General features: G+C 45.4%; 1 protein-coding gene across 1 annotated transcript in view; it reads left to right on the forward strand.

Moving 5' to 3' along the window:
• Positions 1-19,966, forward strand: part of PTPRJ (protein tyrosine phosphatase receptor type J) — a 178,141-nt gene that overhangs the window by 115,687 nt on the left and 42,488 nt on the right. Inside the window, exons 2-7 of the mRNA XM_059875172.1 lie at positions 5,982-6,003; positions 7,151-7,297; positions 13,186-13,386; positions 15,957-16,199; positions 17,116-17,334; positions 19,016-19,282. Coding sequence (XP_059731155.1) covers positions 5,982-6,003; positions 7,151-7,297; positions 13,186-13,386; positions 15,957-16,199; positions 17,116-17,334; positions 19,016-19,282 — 1,099 coding nt within the window. The remainder of the gene's footprint in view (positions 1-5,981; positions 6,004-7,150; positions 7,298-13,185; positions 13,387-15,956; positions 16,200-17,115; positions 17,335-19,015; positions 19,283-19,966) is intronic.

A 19,966-nucleotide genomic window follows, 5' to 3' on the forward strand; every position in this document is an offset into this window, starting at 1 on the left:
TGCCTAAAGAACTATGGATGGAGGTTTGTAACATTGCACAGGAAGCAGTGTCCAAAACCATTCCAAAGAAAAAGAAATGAGAAAGGTGAAATGGTTGTCTGAGGAGGCCTTACAAATAGCTGAGAAAAGAAGAGAATCAAAAGGCAAAGGAGAAAGGGGAAAGATATATCAAACCGAATGCAGAGTTCCAGAGAATAGCAAGGAGAGATCAGAAAGCCTTCTTAGGTGGACAACATAAGAAATAGAGGAAAACAGTACAATGAGAAAGACTAGAGATCTCTTCAAGAAAATTAGAGATACCAAGGGAACATTTCATGCAAGAATGGACACAATAAAGGACAGAAATAGTCTGGACCTATCAGAAGCAGAAGAGATTAAGAAGTTGCAAAAATCTACAGAACTATACAAAAAAGGTCTTAGTGACCCAGATAACTACGATGGTGTGGTCACTCACCTAGAGCCAGACATCCTGGAGTGTGAAGTGAAGTGGGCCTTAGGAAGCATACTACAAACAAAGCTAGTGGAGGTGATGGGATTCCAGTGGAGCTCTTTCAATTCCTAAAAGATGATGCTTTGAAAGTGCTGCATTCACCATGCCAGCGAATTTGGAAACCTTAGCAGTGGCTACAGGACTGGAAAAAGTCAGTTTTCATTCCAGTCTCAAAGAAAGGCAAGGCCAAAGAATGTTCAAACTACCACAGGCTAGCAAGGTAATGCTCAAAATTCTTCAAATTAGCCTTCCACAGTATGTGAACCAAGAACTTCCAGGTGTACAAGCTGAATTTAGAAAAGGCAGAGGAACCAGATATCAAACTGCCAACATCCATTGGATCATAGAAAAATCAAGGGAATTCCATAAAAACATCTATTTCTGCTTCCTTGACTATGCTAAAGCCTTTGACTGTATGGATCACGACAAACTGTGGAAAATTCTTAAAGAGATGGGGATGCCTACCTTACCTGCCTCCTGAGAAAGCTGTATGCAGGCCAAGAAGCAACAATTATAACTGGACATGAAACAATGAATTGGTTCAAAATTGGGAAAGGAGTATGTCAAGACTGTGTACTATCTCCCTGATTATTTAACTTCTATGCAGAGTACATCATGCAAAATTTCAGGCTGGATGAAGCACAAGTTGGAATCAAGATTGCCGGGAGAAATATCAACAACCTCAGATATGCAGATGATACCACTCTAGTGGCAGAAAGTAAAGAGGAACTAAAGAGCCTCTTGATGAGGGTGAAAGAGGAGAGTGAAAAAAACTGACTTAAAACTCAGCATTCAAAAAACTAAGATCATGGAACCCGATTCCATCACTTCATGGCAAATGAAACGGGAAAAAGTGGAAGCAGTGACAGAGTTTATTTTCTTGGGCTCCAAAATCACTGTGGAAGGTGACTGCAGCCATGAAATTAAAAGATGCTTTCCTTGGAAGACAAGCTATGACTTAATATACCTAGATAGCATATTAAAAAGCAGAGACATCACTTTGCTGACAAAGGTCTGTCTAGTCAAAGCTATGGTTTTTCCAGTAGTCATGTACAGATGTGCAAGTTAGACCATAAAGAAGGCTTAAGAATTGATTCTTTCAAATTGTGATGCTGGAGGAGAATCTTGAGAGTTCCTTGAACTGCAAGGGGATCCAACCAGTCAATCCTAAAGAAATTCAACCCTGAATATCCACTGGAAGGACTGATGCTAAAGCTTCAATACTTTGGGCATCTGATACGAAGAGTCAACTCTTTGGAAAACACCCTGATGCTAGAAAAGACTGAGGGCAGGAGGAGAAGGGGGCGACAGAGGATGACTTGGTTAGAGAGCATCACTGACTCAGTGGACATGAGTTTGAGCAAACTCCATAGTGAAGAATAGGGAAGCCTGGCGTGCTGCAGTTTGTGGGTCACAAAGAGTCGGACATGACTTAGTAACTAAGAACAGCAACTTGCAGGCAGGGCGGTTTCTATGCAGTCCTTCCTGACGAGCGACCACCGGTGCCTCCGGGTGTCCCCTTAGAAGGGGAAGGAGCTGCAGTCATTCTCGTCACCATGCTTAGTTGTCACTGCCGGAAAGTTGTCCCCACTTCCCTTTTCTGCAGTTAACTCTGGTGCTCAGCGTAGGAATCTGTGGAAACTGGCTTTTTCCCGTCTCACCCCAGGCACAGCTGTGCTCTAAGTTTAGAAAGGTGAGCTTTCTGTTGATTGAATGACTGGAATGAGAGGGACTGCGCTCTGTTGTGTCCGACTCTTTGTCACCCTTTGGACTGTAGCCCGCTAGGCTCCTCCGTCCATGGAATTTCCCAGGCAAGAAGACTGGAGGAGGTTGCCATTTCCTTCTCCAGGGCATCTTTGCAACCAGGGATTAGACCGCATCTCCTGCGCCTCCTGCATTGCAGATGAATTCTTTATCCGCTAAGCCAACGGGGAAGCCCTTTCTGTTGTATTCTTTTAAAAAGTACTCATAAGGTGTCCCCCAGGCCATGCACCTTGTGGGGTGTTGTTTGCAAGGGTCTTTTTGCCCTGTGGTCACTGGAAGAGTTTGGGGGCCTGGCAGACCTAACTGGCCTCCTGTGTCTGCCTCTCACTGACCAGCTCGGTAGCCCTGGAGGACAGGTCACTGACCTTTCACTTTCTTTATCTATAAAAATGAAGGTTACTATGAAAATTAGTCATCTAGCTTTGTGCTCATTATAGTGTCAACTAGTGTTCCAAGTAGTGTTCTTTTGGTTGCAAACCTTAGACAACCCAAACAAAAGTAGTTAAATTAAATGGGGTATTACATCTCCCCAGCCAAGAAGTCTGGAAGTAGAATCTAGAATTGCTTGATTTGGAAGTGCAAGAAGGATCTAAGTGTTTTCTCTCTTTCCACATCAGCCATCCTCAGCTGGTGGGTGAGTTCTTCCTTCCTTGTCACACAGTGGCCGCAGAAGCGCCAGGCATCATGGGCAGATCTGCTGAAGTCCAGCAAAGCAGGATGGTATTTCCTTCCATGAATTTCCTTTTTATTAGAGAAGAAGTATTCCCCCAAGAGACTCCTTGCAGATTTCTCTTAGGTACCCTACCCTTGTCCTTCGTTTTAGTTTGCATCCTTTAGATTCCCTGAGTCCTAAGGCAAGGACTAAGCTGCTGATGCTTCATTTGGGAAGTCAAGGCCCATTGAGGTCAAGATGAGGGAATGAAGCCGGGAAAGATGTGAAGCCACGTGAGCTAGGGTGACGTCACTCTAGCTACTGTTTCATCATGAGCCTCGAAGAGATGCCAGCTGGTGTGTACACCTGGTGTATAAGGTCTTCTTTGGGAGGGTTGCCAGGAGAAACTGTACCTGGCTCTGTTAAAGAGGCACATTGAGAATATCTTTTGAAGTTAATGTTTAAACCTTCCCTTACTTCTAGTACATTTCTTGCCAGTTGCTTTATGTTGGAAGCTAGTGGTTTAGGACAGACTGGAGTCAGACTGCCTGGGTTCAGACCCTGGTGCTATGGCTCAGTAGGGACCTGAGCCTCCCATTTAGGGCAGTTTGGAAGAGGGAGTGAGTTAGTATCTGAAAGCGCTCTGTGCATATTGGGCCAAGGGCGTTGAGAATGCAGAGTCAAAGCACGATTCTAATCTTGGGAAACTTGTGTTTGGCCATGACTGATTCTGGGAATTTCATCTATAGAACTCAGAGCTCTTTGACACGTTTTCCTGTGTCGTGACCAGCAGCCAGTCAGTGTTTGCCGAGTCTCGGACTGCAGAGGACCCAGATTGACATGCACAGACACTCTTCCCCTTTCCGTGCGCCTCCCTGACTTCCCTTGGCAGGTGGTACCGACCCCAGGGCACACTCCATCTGTCCCCCTCCCTCCCTCGCTCCACCATGGCCCCGTGACTCGGGGCCTGTCTGCTTTAGTTCTGAGGTTTTAGCCCAGCACTTGGCACACACAGGCGCTCAAGAGTTGCTTGTTAAATTCAGTACTTTCTACCTTGATGGACTGATTTACAGATGTGTCTCATTTCCCTTACTTTTCTGTAAATAGTTTGAAGACAGAGCCCAGATCTTTATTGCTTTAGGCAATATTTGGTGGGATGGATGGATGGTTGCATGGCTTCCAGGTGAGGACACAGCACACAGATGCCCAGGCAGAGAGAGAGTAACATTGTAAAGGGCTGGGACGTGCCATCCTAGGGTCACAAGGTGATGTAGTTTAATGGTTTCCAACGCGGGAGCAAAAAAAAAAGTTTACTGCCCTGTGCTGCTTACCTAGTGACCTATTCCTCCTTTTTCTCCCTCGTGTGGTCCATCCTGGATGATGTGGGATGCAGAGCATAGAGTGAGGGCGAGGGCTGGAGGGAGGACTGTGAGCTGGAAACGCTGAGGCCTGAGATGAGGCGGGCTGAAGGGTACATGGCGGCGGTGGAAATGGAAAGTATGAGAGTGGTGTGTGAGCACGAAGGGAAGTCAACAGGGCTCGCCCACCCCTTGCCTCCCCCCTCCGCCCCCTGGCACCCCATCCCGCAGGTTGGCAGGGAGTGAGGAGGGGAGGAGTGCTGGATTCCTTTGAGTACTGGTGCCTGGGTCCCTGGGAGACAGGGCTGGGGCTAGGACCCCTTCTGACCACCTATCTCATGAGACGAGAACAAACGTTCTTGTTTTCTCCATTTGATAAGTGCAAACTTGTGTGATAAGTGGGAGGAATATGGGGCTGAGTAAATCGGGCTCCTGGGACCTGACCGGCTTTGGCCTTGTCCTTGCTGTTGAACTTTGGGGAAATCTTTTCCTTCACTGGGCCTTAGAGGTTGGCTCCTCTGCAAAATGAGAGGCTCGTTCTTTCCTTCCGTGACACGTATTGAGTGCCTACTGTGTGTAATATTCTAGGCGTGGGCACAGACGCAGTTTCTGTTCTCCTGGAGTGTGCATTTCTGTCGGAGGAGACTGACGATGATTGAGGTGAAGGCTGGGAGAAAACGCACCAGTCAAGCAGTGTGAATGGGGCTCATTTCCATCGGCTGGTGGCACCATCTGGGAAGGTCTGGATGGCGGGGTAGGGGGTGAGGGCAGTGTTTTTGGAGAAGGGAATCAGTGCATAAAGGCTCCTGTGGAGAACCAGCTTCAAGAACATTGCAAAGGGCATGAGAGGTGATAACAGAGGGAACCTGTGGTTAAGAGTTTGCATTTTATTCTAAGTGTGATGGGAGGTTTGAGGACATTTTTTCCACTGGAGTCTCTTTTGATTATTTTCCACTTTACAAGGGCCGTAATTGGAAATATCCCATTAACAAGAAAGATGTGATTTTACTAAACAACAGATTAAACAATCTTGAATTTTTTTTAGGCTTTTTAAATGTGGGGAAATAATAGGGGCTTGATAAATATCTTTGAGAATCCTCAGGGATCTTTACAGATGGCAGATGGAGACACCCTCTGGTTCAAACATTTATTCTTCACAAAGCCGTTTGCCGAATGATTTTTAAAAAGATTCCTGCCACCTCCTGATAGAAGGTGAACTTTTGCACGATGAACATCTCTAACGCGGTGGATTTCTGCTGCCACACGTCTCTCTTCATATCCTCCGTTCCTCGACCCAAAGTGGCTCTGGGGAAGGGGCGATGGGGGTGGGGATGGCCCTGCTTGCTTTCTTTTGGTCCAGAGAATCTCAACTCCTGTTGCGATGTCCTTTTGCCTCAAAGTGCAGCGTACTGACGGGAAGGAGCGCGGACCTGGGGAGTTGCTCTTATTGAGTGTTTCCGGGGGAAGAAACGCTGGACAGCCAACAGCCGTTTGGTCTCCCTGTAACTGAGTTCTTCCATTGTTTGCAGATGGATGCGCTTACCCTGGATTCTCACATTCAGTGGCCTCACGCCCTAGCCCTGGCCGGCAGGCCTTTGCCTAATGCATTTCTTAACACCCCACCCCAGTCATTAAATTTTCATCTGCTTTATTTCTGATTTGCAGTTTGCCCAGGCTGAAGGAATCTACTGACTTCCGTTTTCTTTTTCTGTTACAGATCCTGTGCGCAGATAACTGTAGTAAGTACCACTTCCCACTCTGCGCTTGTGTTGTTCGCTACTGCCCCCTACTGGACGCATCAATATTAACAGGACAGTGAGAAATCACAGAACATGATAATTTGCTAAAACTCGCTTAGTTCCAATATTTCTTTGGAAGTGGGGTAAGGGTGGAAACAGCAAATGAAAGAAAAAATTTTATCAGTTGTGCAACCCTGACAAATACAATTTTTTTTCCTGTGATTTTTTTTTTCCTACCCTACATTTGTGGGTGATTTTTTTTTAAAGACAACTTAGTTTTCATAATGCAGTATGATGTATATTTATTTCATGCACTGTTAGCCTGTAAGTATTTTCTTGTGTTGCTGCATCACCCCATGATTTTTTAAATGATGTACAGGTTTTGTATGATCTTTGGAAAACCAGACGTAGCCTCCTGTATATTGTGCTTCAACTGTGCTGAGTCTCAGTTGCTAATTAGTTCCTGATCCATTGAAGTCCTCCCTGGTCTATAGTAAAATGAGAAAAATGGGGTTGCTATAGTAAATTTTTAATGGAACTTAACATATTTAGTTGAAAGCATTATTTACTCTGGGGTTATGTCCTCACTAATTTTTTGATCATTATTCACTTCTATAAGAAATAAAATGAATAATATTTAGTAATTTTTAAATGTACCTCTTTGAAAAATGAAAATAGGTGGCTTTTGTCTGTTATCAAAATTCAAGGACTACTTCCCCCCCGCCCCCTGCCGGTTGGTAAAATCTCAGCCTGTGAACCATAGAGATAAAATTCTTAGAATATTCTTACAGTGTCATGCAAAGGGCGCAGCCTTGCTGAAACCTTCTAATAAAGAGAATCTCACTTAATAACAGTAATTATGCAAAGCCTGTGCAAACAATAGGAAGAGTTCTGTAATTGCTTTCTCTTCCTTGTTAATCAGTTTGGTAAATAAGCTGGTAGGTTCCTTGCATAGGCTCAAATCACTGGTGCAAAAGAAAATATGTGTGTGTAAAGGCCATATTGGAAGGTGGGGGAGGGGAGATGAAAGAACTGTGATACATTTAAAAAATTATAGTTAAAAGTCTGTTGAATGGCCTGTATGTGGTGGTGGTGGGGGGTGCTGCTTTATTAGCTTGCATTTTGTTTTTCTTTCCTGTGTTCTAGGCCACCAGCTGCAATGTGACTACATTCTCATCTGTAGCCAGTAAGAGTCCATGGACCGCAGCCCCAGAAAACCTTGTAACAACTGTAATGCATTCGAATGGCCAGTTTACTCAGGCGGACAGTAGGACATTTTCACCCCTGGATCCTGGTATGCACTATCTATTCACCCTTTAAAATGGCTCCAGTCAGTTCAGTCGCTCAGTTGTGTCTGACTCTTTGTGATCCCATGGACCATAGCACGCCCCGTTTCCTGTCCTGTCACCAACTCCTGGAGCTTGCTCAAACTCATGTCCATTGAGTCGGTGATGCCATCCAACCATCTCATCCTCTGTCGTCCCCTTCTCCTCCCACCTTCAATATTTCCCAGCATCAGGGTCTTTTCAAATGAGTCAGTTCTTCCCATCAAGTGGCCAAAGTATTGGAGTTTCAGCTTCAGCGTCAGTCCTTCCAATGAATATTCAGGACTGACTTCCTTTAGGATGGACTTGTTGGATCTCCTTGCAGTCCAAGGGACTCTCAAGAGTCTTCTCCAACACCACAGTTCAAAAGCATCAATTCTTTGGCGCTCAGCTTTCTTTATAGTCCAACTCCCACATCCATACATGACTACTGGAAAAACCATAGCTTTGACTATATGAACCTTTGTTGGCAAAGTAATGTCTCTGCTTTTTAATATGCTGTCTAGGTTAGTCATAACTTTCCTTCCAAGGAGTAAGCGTCTTTTAATTTCATGGCTGCAGTCACCTTCTTCAGTGAATTTGGTGCCCAAGAAAATAAAGTCTGTCAGTGTTTCCACTGTTTCCCCATCTATTGGCCATGAAGTGATGGGACCAGATGTCATGATCTTAGTTTTCTGAATGTTGAGTTTTAAGCCAGCTTTTTCATTTTCCTCTTTCACTTTCATCAAGAGGCTCTTTAATTCTTTTTCACTTTTTGCCATAAGGGTGGTGTCATCTGCGTATCTGAGCAATCTTGATTCCAGCTTGTGCTTCATGCAGGCTGGCATTTCTCATCATGTACTCTGCATATAAGTTAAATAAGCAGGGTGACAACATACAGCCTTGACCTATTCCTTTCCCAGTTTGGAACTGATTTGTTGTTCCATGTCCATTTTTAACTGTTGTTTCTAGACCTGCATTTAAATTTCTCAGGAGGCAGGTAAGGTGGTCTCGTATTCCCATCTCTTCAAGAATTTTCCACAGTTTGTTGTGATCCACACAGTCAAAGGCTTTGGCGTAGTCAATAAAGCAGAAGTAGATGTTTTTCTGGAACTCTTGTGTTGTTTCAGTGATCCAGTGGATGTTGGCAATTTGATCTCTGGTTCCTCTGCCTTTTCAAAATCCAGCTTGAACATCTGGAATTTCACGGTTCGTGTACTGCTGAAGCCTGGCTTGGAGAATTTTAAGCACTGTTTTACTAGTGTGTGAAATGAGTGCAATTGTGCGGTAGTTTGAGCATTCTTTGGCATTGCCTTTCTTTGGGATTGGAATGAAAACTGACCTTTTCCAGTCCTGTGGCCACTGCTGAGTTTTCCAAATTTGCTGGCATGTTGAGTGCAGCACTTTAACAGTGTCATCTTTTAGGATTTGAAATAGCTCAAATGGAATTCTATCACATCCACTAGCCTTGTTCATAGTGATGCTTCTGAAGGCCCACTTTACTTCACATTCCAGGATGTCTGGCTCTAGGTGAGTGATCACACCATCGTGATTATCTGGGTCGTGAAGATCTTTTTTGTACAGTTCTTCTGTGTATTCTTGCCACCTCTTCTTAATATCTTCTGCCTTTTTAGGTCCATACCATTTCTGTCCTTTATTGAGCCCATCTTTGCATGAAACGTTCCCTTAGTATCTCTAATTTTCTTGAAGAGATCTCTAGTCTTTTCCATTGTAATGTTTTCCTCTATTTCTTTGCTTTGATCGCTGAGGAAGGCTTTCTTACCTCTCACTGCTATTCTTTGGAACTCTGCATTCAAATGGGTATATCTTTCCCTTTCTCCTTTGCCTTTAGCTTCTCTTCTTTTCTCAGCTATTTGTAAGGCCTCCTCAGACAACCATTTTGCCTTTTTGCATTTCTTTTTCTTGGCTGCCTCCTGTACAGTGTCACAAACCTCCATCCAAAGTTCTTCAGGGACTCTGTGTATCAGATCCAATCCCTTGAATCTATTTGTCACTTCCACTGTATAATCATAAGGGATTTGATTTAGGTCATACTTGAATGGTCTAGTGGTTTTCCCTACTTTCTTCAATTTAAGTCTGAATTTAGCAATAAGGAGCTCATGATCTGCACCATAGTCAACTCCCGGTCTTATTTTTGCTGACTGTATAGAACTTCTCCATCTTTGGCTGCAAAGAATATATTCACTCTGATTTCAGTATTGACCATCTGGTGATGTCCATGTGTAGAGAGTTCTCTTGTGTTGTTGGAAGAGGGTGTTTGCTATGACCAGTGCGTTCTCTTGGCAAAGCTCTATTAGCCTTTGCCCTGCTTCATTTTGTACTCCAAGGCCAAATTTGCCTGTTACTCTAGGTATCTCTTGACTTCCTACTTTTGCATTCCAGTCCCCAATAATGAAAAATACACTTTTTTGGGGTGTTAGTTCTGGAAAGTCTTGTAGGTCTTCATTGAACCATTCAACTTCAGCTTCTTTAGCATTACTGGTTGGGGCATAGACTTGGATTACTGTGATATTGAATGGTTTGCCTTGGAAATGAAGAGAGATCATTCTGTCGTTTTTGAGATTGCATCCAAGTACTGCATTTCGGACTCTTTTGTTGACTATGATGGCTACTCCATTTCTTCTAAGAGATTCTTGCCCACAGTAGTAGGTATAATGGTCATCTGAGTTAAATTCGTCCATTCCAGTCCATTTTTGTTCACTGATTCCTAAAATGTACCTGCTGCCAAAAAGTGCAAACACGTGAGCAAGACCTTTGGGGTAGGTTGTGGGTTTTGGAGAATGCCAATATCTTCATATGTGCACTATATTCAAGATCACTTCATCTAGGCTTCAATAGGAGAATGCAACTAATATCTCTTTGCTCCCTATTCTTGGCCTCGTAGCCTGGCTCCCCTGGGAGCTGTTTTAACACTTGTCTTTCTGTCTGCTCTCTGAGCAGCACTCCAGTGGTGTCGTGGTTAAGAGCCCAGACTGAAAATCAGAGTCCCAGCTTTGCTTCCTGGATCTGTCACTGTCTCACTATGTGATCCAGGGCTAGTTTTCCTTAGTTTATTGATTTATGTTTTTGCCCTCACCATACAGCCTGTGGGATCTTAGTTCCTCAAGAAAGTGAAAGTGAAGTCGCTCAGTTGTGTCCGACTCTTTGCGACCCCATGGACTGTAGCCCACCAGGCTCCTCCGTCCATGGGATTCTCCAGGCAAGAATACTGGAGTGGGTTGCCATTTCCTTCTCCAGGGGATCTTCCGGACCCAGCGATCGAACCTGGGTCTCCTGCATTGTAGGCAGACGCTTTTTACCATCTGAGCCACCAGGGAAGTCCCTAAAAGAAATACTAAGTAATTTATTGAGGTTGGTTGGGCTTGAAGGGAACCTAGGAATTGAACCGGCGTCTCCTGCATTAGCAGGTGGAGTCTTTACCACTAAACCACCAGGGAAGCCCCTGGCCCTTCCAGCCAGGAATCGAACCTGTGGCTCCTGCCATGGGAGCCCAGAGTCTTGACCACTGGACCACTGGGTAAGTCCCTCATTGATCTTCTTAGATCTCAGATTCTTCATCTTTATCACCAGAAATACATACATATACACACATATTTTTAAAAGATACTTTAAGATGTACTTTGCTGAACTATTGAAAGTTCAGGACTTGCTTTTCAGGAATTCCCTGGCGGTCCAGTGGTTAGGACTCCACACTTCTACTGTAGAGGGCACAAGTTTGATCCCTGGTCCGGGAACCTAAGGTTCCACATGCCATGTGGCACGGCCAAAAGAAAAAAAAAAAAACTTGCTTTTCTAAAATCTTCCCAGAATCCTTATGCGAATCAAAATTGAGGTCTTAACACAGTTCTTTGCCTTCTTAAAATGGTGCCGTCGCCTCCTTCGTGAAGTTGTTATGACGCACATGTGGGAAAATGTGTGCACAGCACCGTGGCGTGGTCCTTGTGACCCGGCCAGCACCCAGAATAGGACTGCAGCTGTTCTTGCTGCCTGCGTGCTGTAACCGTGCCCCCTGTTTTATCATTCTCCTCCTCGCCATCATCATCACTGACTGCAAATGGCATCACAGTGATAACCTGCAAAAATGCTGCTCTGACGCTGTGAGTGGTTACGTGATAAAGAGGAGCTTCACGTCTGGAGGGGCTTCCTAACCTGCAGTTTATTGAAGTGAGGGCCACTAGATTTTTCTGTGCCTGGTCCCTTTCTCTTGTTTCCTCTCCTGCCCTTCTTCTTCCACTGGGTCGATGTTTGCGTCTCCCTGGCTCCCGATGGGGCACGCCCCCCGTGCTGTCATTTGAAGGGCACGTCCATGCAGCACCCCCTTTATTCTCCTCGGATCCAGCCCTGGGTCCTTGAGAAAGGCCTTACTGCTTGTGCTTACGCTTCTGTTTCGAGTTGTTGCTGTAATTAGGATACACCCATCTTGAAGTTTTAATTCCTGTTAGTAACCAGCATGGCTTCCATTGTGTTAAGATCCCATACATCTGCAATTTGACAGAGGAGGAAGTAACGTTCAGAGCGGTGAATTTTACTCTGAGTAAAATCTCATGCCAGTGACTGGCAGGATTGGACTCTGAGCCCTGACTTTTGAATGTCCAAATTTAGTGATGGTGTTTACAATGTCATGGTGTCTTAATGATAATCCTTTATGTTTAAATATAACATTCTTGAGCTGTCAGCAGAGGAAACCGAGACTGAGATATTTTCAGGAGTTACTTCCAGGTCACACAGCTAAGGGGCAGAACAGGTCCTTACCTCCAAGCTTGGATTCCAAGGCTGACCCTTTCTTCTTTATGCTCTTCTGTTCTGTGCCATCTTTATGCCAGAGAGCTGTGGCGCTTCCTCCTAAGATCTGAGTTTGGAAAAAAGGCTATCACACGCACAACGTTTAGGTCTTAACACAGTTTTTTCCTTCTTAAAATGGTGCCGTAGCCTCCTTCATGACATTGTTACGAAGCATACGTGGGAGGATGTGTGCACGGCACCTTGGCAGGGTCCTGGGGACCGTGTAGTGTACACTCCTCTCCATACGCAGCGTTTTCTGAACATCAGGGATGGACGCATTTAGCATCTCAGGTCTGTACAGATTTAACTCCATGTTCAAGTTGTAGCCAGCAAGGCCAAACTCTATTATTTTTATCTTTTAAAAAACCTTTTTATTTTGTATTGGGGTATATCTTTGATTAACAAACAATGTTGTGACAATTTCAGGTGAACAGCAAAGAGACTCAGCCATGTATCTGTTCTCCCCCAAACTCCCCTCCCATCCAAGCCACCACTTAACATTGAGCAGAGTTCCCTGTGCTGCACAGTGGGTCCTTATTGGTTATTCCTTTTAAATACATCCTGTGTATGTGTCCATCCTAACCCCCTCAACTATCCCTTTTCCCCATTCCTTTCCCTGCCAACCATAAGTGTGTCCTCCAGGTCTGTGGATCGCTTTCTGTTTTGTAGATTCCACACATAAGGGATGTCATACAGTATTTTTCCTCTGTCTGACTTTCTTCATTCAGTGTGATTATCTAGGTCCATGCTTGTTTTTATCTTTATTTGGTAGCCTTCTGTTTCACATATGTATGTATTATATACACACATGTATGCATGTATTATATACACACACATGTATGTATTATATACACACATGTATGCATGTATGTGTATATATCTATCTATCTAAATACATGGAAATCTAAATGTATTTTGTTGGAGGGAAGTCCAGGAGGCAAATAAAGAGAAATGAAATTTTATAGTTGCAAAACTCACTTCTGGAAAGTAGACATACAGAACAGCCTTTACTCTTACATTTCTTCTTGAAAAATAATTTTTTCTGTCCTTTTTTTTGGAAACAACATTAAAATAGAATCCAGTCCAGTGAAAGCGGTTACCACCAGTCCATCCAGTGTGACCGCAACTTGGAAAAACAGCACAACTGCTTCTGATTCCATGGGTGGCATAAAGAGTACGAATGAGAATCTGCACACGAGCTTTGCAAATCAGACAGGTGATAACAGCATGGACTCGGGTCCAGGAGGCAATGGGACTTCAGGAGATACCACAGTAGGTAAGACGAGTGGCTCCCAGGGCGGATCATGAACTTCCTTCTCATCCTGTACCCTAGAGCCTTGCCCATTCAAGTTGCCTGTTGGAAAGAGATTGATTTTTGTTGACTCTGGAAGATGAGGGAAGATTCTGTGTGGTTTCACGCCCAGGAGTTCAGGTGGCAGGATCATTTAATACTAAGGTCCTGTGTGTTTTGGGATATTTTAACTGCTTCCAACTGTTTGGTTTTTAAAAAATCTCTCATTATTATTGGTGAATAGTTACTTTTCTGCTAAGACTTGTGAACAGAGACCCTGTTAGAAATGTGTCTTGATGCTGTTGGTGACTACTAGGCTTCTTTTAAGCTCCCCAGGAAAGTTGATGCTGTGTTTGTATTCCCAGAAGCTTCTGTTGGGCATGAAAATTTGGATACTTTATAGAGGAGTATATGCTTCAAATGCAATAAGAGCCCAGTGACATTGGATTAAGCTTAGATTTTTATTTAGCTTAGGTATCAATACCCTGAACCACCTGTTATAACTGCAAATAACAGCTTTTTTTTTTTTTAAAGCTGAAAAGAACCAAAAGCATAAAAAAGAGTTGAGATGCCTTTTTTTTAAGCTCAGAAAAATACAGAATTCAAAAAAAGAGGTCCTGTGTTGGTTTTCTGATCTGGAGGGGCGGTGATGTCATTGGCTGGTGGGAGCCACGGGAAGCTGACCTCTCGAGCCCGGGGCTTGAAGTGACCACCTGGCATAGCAGCTTCCGCACACAAAGCAAGCCAGTGCTAGACCAGTGGTTTTGAACATGGCTTTTCTCCAAGCCAGGAAATTATTTCTGTAAATAAAATGTTGCCCAGGTGCCCAGAAACTGCAAAGAGCTGGAGAAAGAGGAGCTACAGGGATGCAATGTCACAGGCACCTTCAAAAACTCCTGGAGGTCCTCAGAGCACAGTTTTAGAGAAAACAAAACCTGCAGGAAAGCTTCACCGTATTGTGAGAGAGACAGGAAAAGAAGGACAGGGCAGAGGAGATGGAAGGGAACGGAGGAGGAAGAAGAAAGCAGAATTTAGAGTTGGTAATGGGACAAGGTGACACAGAATTGGTGACTATAGGAACGGGGAGGTGACCAGGTGACCTGAAGCACCCAGCTCAGGGGCTGAGGCTCCTCACTGCAGCTTAAGGCACCCGAGGCCAAGGCTGTGTTCATCAGCTGCTGTTTACTGAGCATGTACTATGTGCTTCAGATCAGTTCAGTCGCTCAGTCGTGTCCGACTCTTTGCGACCCCATGGACTGCAGCACGCCAGGCCTCCCTGTCCATCACCAACGCCCAGAGCTTGCTCAAACTCATGTCCATCGAGTCGGTGATGCCATCCAACCATCTCATTCTCTGTCGCCCCCTTCTCCTCCTGCCTTCAATCTTTCCCAACATCAGGGTCTTTCCCAGTGAGTCTTTTCAATTTGCTTAGCTGCCCCTAATACATCAGAGTGCCCTCACAGTAACCCTGAGGGCTACAGAGGAGGAATCTGTAACGCTGAGAAGCTAAGTTTCTTCTGCGCTCCTGGGGTCATTGAGCACCATGTGGAGGGAACCCAGGAGCCTGGTTCCAGAGCACTGTGGTACAGCAGTGTCCATAGCGGCCATCCAGATCACTGAGCTGGCTGGTTTATTCACATTCTGTTTCTTTAAAAAAGACAACTGCATGACCCAGTTTAGAAATCTTGGCCTCAGATATGGTTTGACATGAAGAATAAAGTCATAGAATGGATCAGCTGGCCTAGAGCTGGATGGGGCCTGATGGGCATCTGTGCCAGTGTCTTTGAGTTGAGCCTCCTCAAGCAGGGTTGTGGCTTCATCTGCAGTGCTGTTGCTGTGGTTACTGTCTAGTTTCTAAGTCATGTTTGACTCTTTGCGACCCCACGCTTAAAGCTAGAGCCCTGGGTTCTAGTTCCCCGATGCTCCAAGTATGCTGTGTGTTCTTGAGCAAGTCACCCTGCCGTTCTGAATTTCCGTACTCTCATCTCAAGACTGAAGGATATGGGTGTCATTTTGGCCAAAGTGGTTTGGTTTTGGTCACAATCAGCCAAATAAAGTGACAGAAAGGATGGCAGAGGGATAGTATAGATTGGAAGTCTTCAGAAAATTCCCCTTGGGGTTGGAATACAGGGATGAGCGTCTCAGTTGAAATGTCTCGGTACTATGACATATTTGTATTATCTGGAATTGAGACTTTTAGATATAGCAGATGGTCACTATTTTGGATGCTTCTTCCTGATAACCTAAAACAAATATTAAAAGCTGCTGTTTAAAAGGGCAATTTAAAGAGTGGCAAATCACTGTAGAAGTTGACTGTCTTGGAGAATAGTTCTGATCCTAAAAAGTTATGGCTTTAAGGTTCATCCTTTTCTCCTTTTTCCTGCATGATGGTAAGTTTTCTCCCCACTGTGAAGCGACAGAATTGCACTGGACTCTGACATAAAGGAAGTGTCTGTAGTGGGCCCCAATGAATCATCGGTGCCCCCAGTCATTCATAATGAAGGGGACTGCAGGCATCTCGTTCCATCAGTGCCCACTCTGTGCTTTTCAAATAGAACCTCATCCAGTAATGGATCTGCGTGCTGCCTTCGTGGGTGTGACGCACGTGACTCTTACCTGGAAGACTGATAACATCACGGACACCTGCCGGATGCTCCTTGAAGGAAGCCAGGAGTTGACTACAAACTTAACGGTCAATATTTTTGACCTGAAGCCGGGGAGTCAGTACACGGTCACCCTGTATCCTTTAGGATTAAATGAGACCCAGGGAAGCCCCCTGTCGACAGAAAATGGCTTGGGTGAGTCACAGCGGTGGGCTTCTGACCCATAAGGCCTTGAAGGAAGAGATGAGGTGACGCTGGTCTCTCTTCCTGCTTCTTTTAACCGACCTTCACCCTGGTCCAGGAGTTCTGCCTGTTTCACCCTCTCTCTGCAGGGGTATGGTCCAGGGAAAGAATGCCTTGAGTGGGGCTCTGCTTAGCCCAGTGCGAATCATGGGGTTGTCCCTGGAAATCCATGTTTGGAGTTGGGTGGGAGAAGATGGGTTCTTGGAAGAAGTTGGGGTTGATGCAAGTAGCTGCTTTGGAGAGAAAAGCACGTATATCTGTGGTGCTACCTGGTCTTCCCTGGTGGCTCAGATGGTAGAGTCTACCTGCAAGGCAGGGGAAGACCCGGGTTCAATCCCTGGGTTGGGAAGATCCCCTGGAGAAGGAAATGGCAACCCACTCTGGTATTCTTGCTGGGAGAATCCCATAGACAGAGGAGCCTGGCGGGCTACAGTCCATAGGGTCACAAAGATGCAACTTTGTGACTTTAGCACACCTGTGCTAAAAGTACAATGCAAAATACCTGCCAAAGATGAGGCTCCTGGGACTTCCCTGGCAGGTCAGTGGTTAGGAAGCCACCTGGCAACACTGGGCAGCGTGAGTTCAGTTCCTGATTGTTAAACTAAGATCCCACGTGTGTCACACAATGAATGAATCAGTCAATACACACACGCACACACACACCCCTAAACCATTGCTTAACAATATCAGGCTCCTTTCAGGAGCATGGATCTCTTTCTGGGTGAGAAAGGGAACAGGTGTTCGTAGAATCCCAGCTGTGGGCACTGTCTGATGTGGCATCCTTCGGTGGAGAGGGCAGCGGCGCTGAAAGCAGACAGGAATGCACTTCAGTCTCAGGTCATGTCTTTGCCTTTTGTGTTTCAAACAGATGCCGGCAACACAGACAGCTTGCCTGGGGGTCCCGCGGCCCCTGGGTCCAAATACCGACTGGAACGTGCCGGCCCGTCGTCTGACGCTTCCCTGGCCCCGCACACCATGGAAGTCTTGCTTCTCAGGTTAAAGCCTGGCACACAGTACAAGGCCACGGTCTATCCCCAGGCTGATAAAGGTGCCGAAGGACAGCCCCAGGCTACAGAGTTCAAAACAAGTATGTGGAATTTTGTAAAATGGCTTCAGCCAGAGTTTCCTAGCGCAAAGTTTGTCTCCTGTGATTCTGGTCCTGAGTTATCTCTTGCTTCATAAGTCAGCTTGTGGTTGGAGGGAATTTTCTGGAAGAGATTTTGGACAGAGCAGGTCCAGTGAGTTTCTTCTGAGCTCTGTGGCCAAGGCTCTTCTTTCCTTGACCCCATCACAGCATATTCAGCAGCTACTGTGTGCGGATGCGAGGGGCTCCCTTGCCCTTTCTTTTATAGCTCTGCATACTGGCCAGGGAGGCACACTGGTGTAAGGTTTTTCTCTTGAAAGTTGATATTCATTTTGTCCACGTTGGTTAAGTATTTTCCCCCTGAGAAGAGACAATGAGTCTTCTTTTTTGACCTAAACTTGAAAGGCATACTGACCTTCCTGTGTCCCTTGCTGACATGCACGCTGCTGCTTTTTACCTAGAATCTGTCAGCGTTCTTACTCTGTAAATTGAACAGTTTTGGAGACTTTTTGGATCAGTGCTAATGAGGGTGTAAAGAAATGCATGGTTCCTACGCTCAGGAAATTTCAGAACAGAAGGGGAATCGAGGGAAAATACACGCAAAAGCACACAGCCATGCTCAGTGAGTTCAGAAACGAATGCTGTAGCCTTGTAGCCTTCGGGGGCTTGCTTGCAGGCAATACAGACCAATTTGGGTTATCTTATCCAAAAAGATATCTATTTTGCATGGCAGTCTCTCTGCTGCACAGCAGAAACTAACACCTTATAGGTCAAATATATTCCAATAAAAACTAAAACAAGCAAACAAACACCCCCTCTCCTCCAAATATATCTATTCTGGAAGGATGTCATAGATCCATAGAACAGGGGGAGGAGAGTGGAGGCTGGAGGACCAAGGTCGGAACACCGAGTAGCAGCCAGAAAACTGGCGCTGGACCTGGCGACCCAGAACGGGAGGTGGTGAGGAGAAGGCTCCAGTTGCTTTCTCCTCCAGCCCCACAGGAGCCTGTGTTTCACTCACTGGTGGAACCTGTCACCCAGCAGAGTGCCCCAGTGATGCAGGGTGCTGGGGTCAGCATTGTGGGGACACAGCGCAGGCGGGAGAGGACAGAGGGTGGACTGGGAGGGTGGGGTGGACAAGTGATGAATGACCAGCGCTCTCGTGTTTCCTTTCCTGGAGTTACGGTTGTTATCTTGATTTTTTTTTTTTTTATAGATGAGGAAACTGAGCTCAGTGATTTTCCTAAGATCTACCAGGCTCTTCAGTAGAGCTCACCTGGGAACCCAGACCTGCCTCGTGCAAAAGTCTGTGATCTTTACTTAATTGTGTAGATAGTGTTAATTCTTGGATGGATAGATGCCTGAGACCTTTTGGGGTCACCCAGCACTTAGACGGGCATGTGTAGAGTCCATGTTGTGGTTTGAGACATGTATTGGCATCCCTAGGATTAGTCAACTTAGCAGGGAGAATGAAGGGTAAACTATGCAGTTGCAATTAGCCAGGCTGTTTCTTCACTGAAGATGCTGTCTGACTTTTGCTGGGACCCTGTCTACACTTGGGTCTGCTGTGTTAAATGGTGTAGAACAGGAAGAAGAATTGCTGAGTGTTTCTTGGATGAGATGCCTTGATGACAGCATCTCTCTCCCTGTCTGGTGGTGGTGAACTCCTCTTGTGTCTTCACAGATTCCAGTCAGGTTTTTGACATCAAATTTGTGAACATCAGTGCCACCAGCTTGACCATGACCTGGAAGATCAATGATAATGAGTCATCTTCAGTCTATACCTACAAGATACAAGTTGTGGATGAGACAGATTCCTTCAATCTCATAGTCAATGAGACTCATGCCGTCATCACTGAACTGAGCTCAGGCACCTTGTACAACATCACGGTGTATCCTGTCCTTGAGGATGGTTCCGAGGGCACGCCGGGCTTCATCCAAGTTTACACCCGTGAGTCCGCTCGTGGCTTTGCTAACCTTTCTTCCTGCCGGCCGTGTGCCCGGCCCAGATACGAGACAAACCCTGTTCCTTTTTCGAGGAACGCACAGTTCAGCATGTGGGTCCACAGGGACTCTTACCACCTTCAAGATTTTCAGTCCTGTAATGGTGACCATTGACTGACCTGCCCACACGTCCAGCCTCGTGTGACATGTTTTCCTTGTACCGTCTCCTTTAATGTTCACACATCTGTGACATGGTTGGCATTGACCTCATTTTATGGATGAGGAATTCCAGGCTGAGAGAGATGCTGTGGGCAGGTATCACATCTTGTAAGTGTCTGAGGTGGGATCAGACAGCTGGGCTCTCTCAGCTCCAGCCTGAGCTGGTGACAACCACCCTAGCAAGGTGGAGACAGGGAGCAAATTGGTATGTGGAGATGAAAAGAACCCGGATATTCACATGCCTTTGTCCTTTGAATGTTGACAAAATATGAAGCAGGATGCAGCTATCTCTCTTTTTTTTTTTTTCCTTCTCATTTGAGTCTCTCTTAAAGATAAGGTGTTTGGCAGCAAATAAAAACCTTTCTGTTCCAAAGAAGGTCCAATAATTAAAACAATAATGGTCTACCAGTAATGTAATAATATAGTGTATTAATATTACATAATGATATTGGTGTCACTCTGTGCCAGGAGC

Source organism: Bos taurus, chromosome 15, assembly GCF_002263795.3.
Source record: "Bos taurus isolate L1 Dominette 01449 registration number 42190680 breed Hereford chromosome 15, ARS-UCD2.0, whole genome shotgun sequence".
Taxonomy (NCBI): Eukaryota; Metazoa; Chordata; class Mammalia; order Artiodactyla; family Bovidae; genus Bos; species Bos taurus.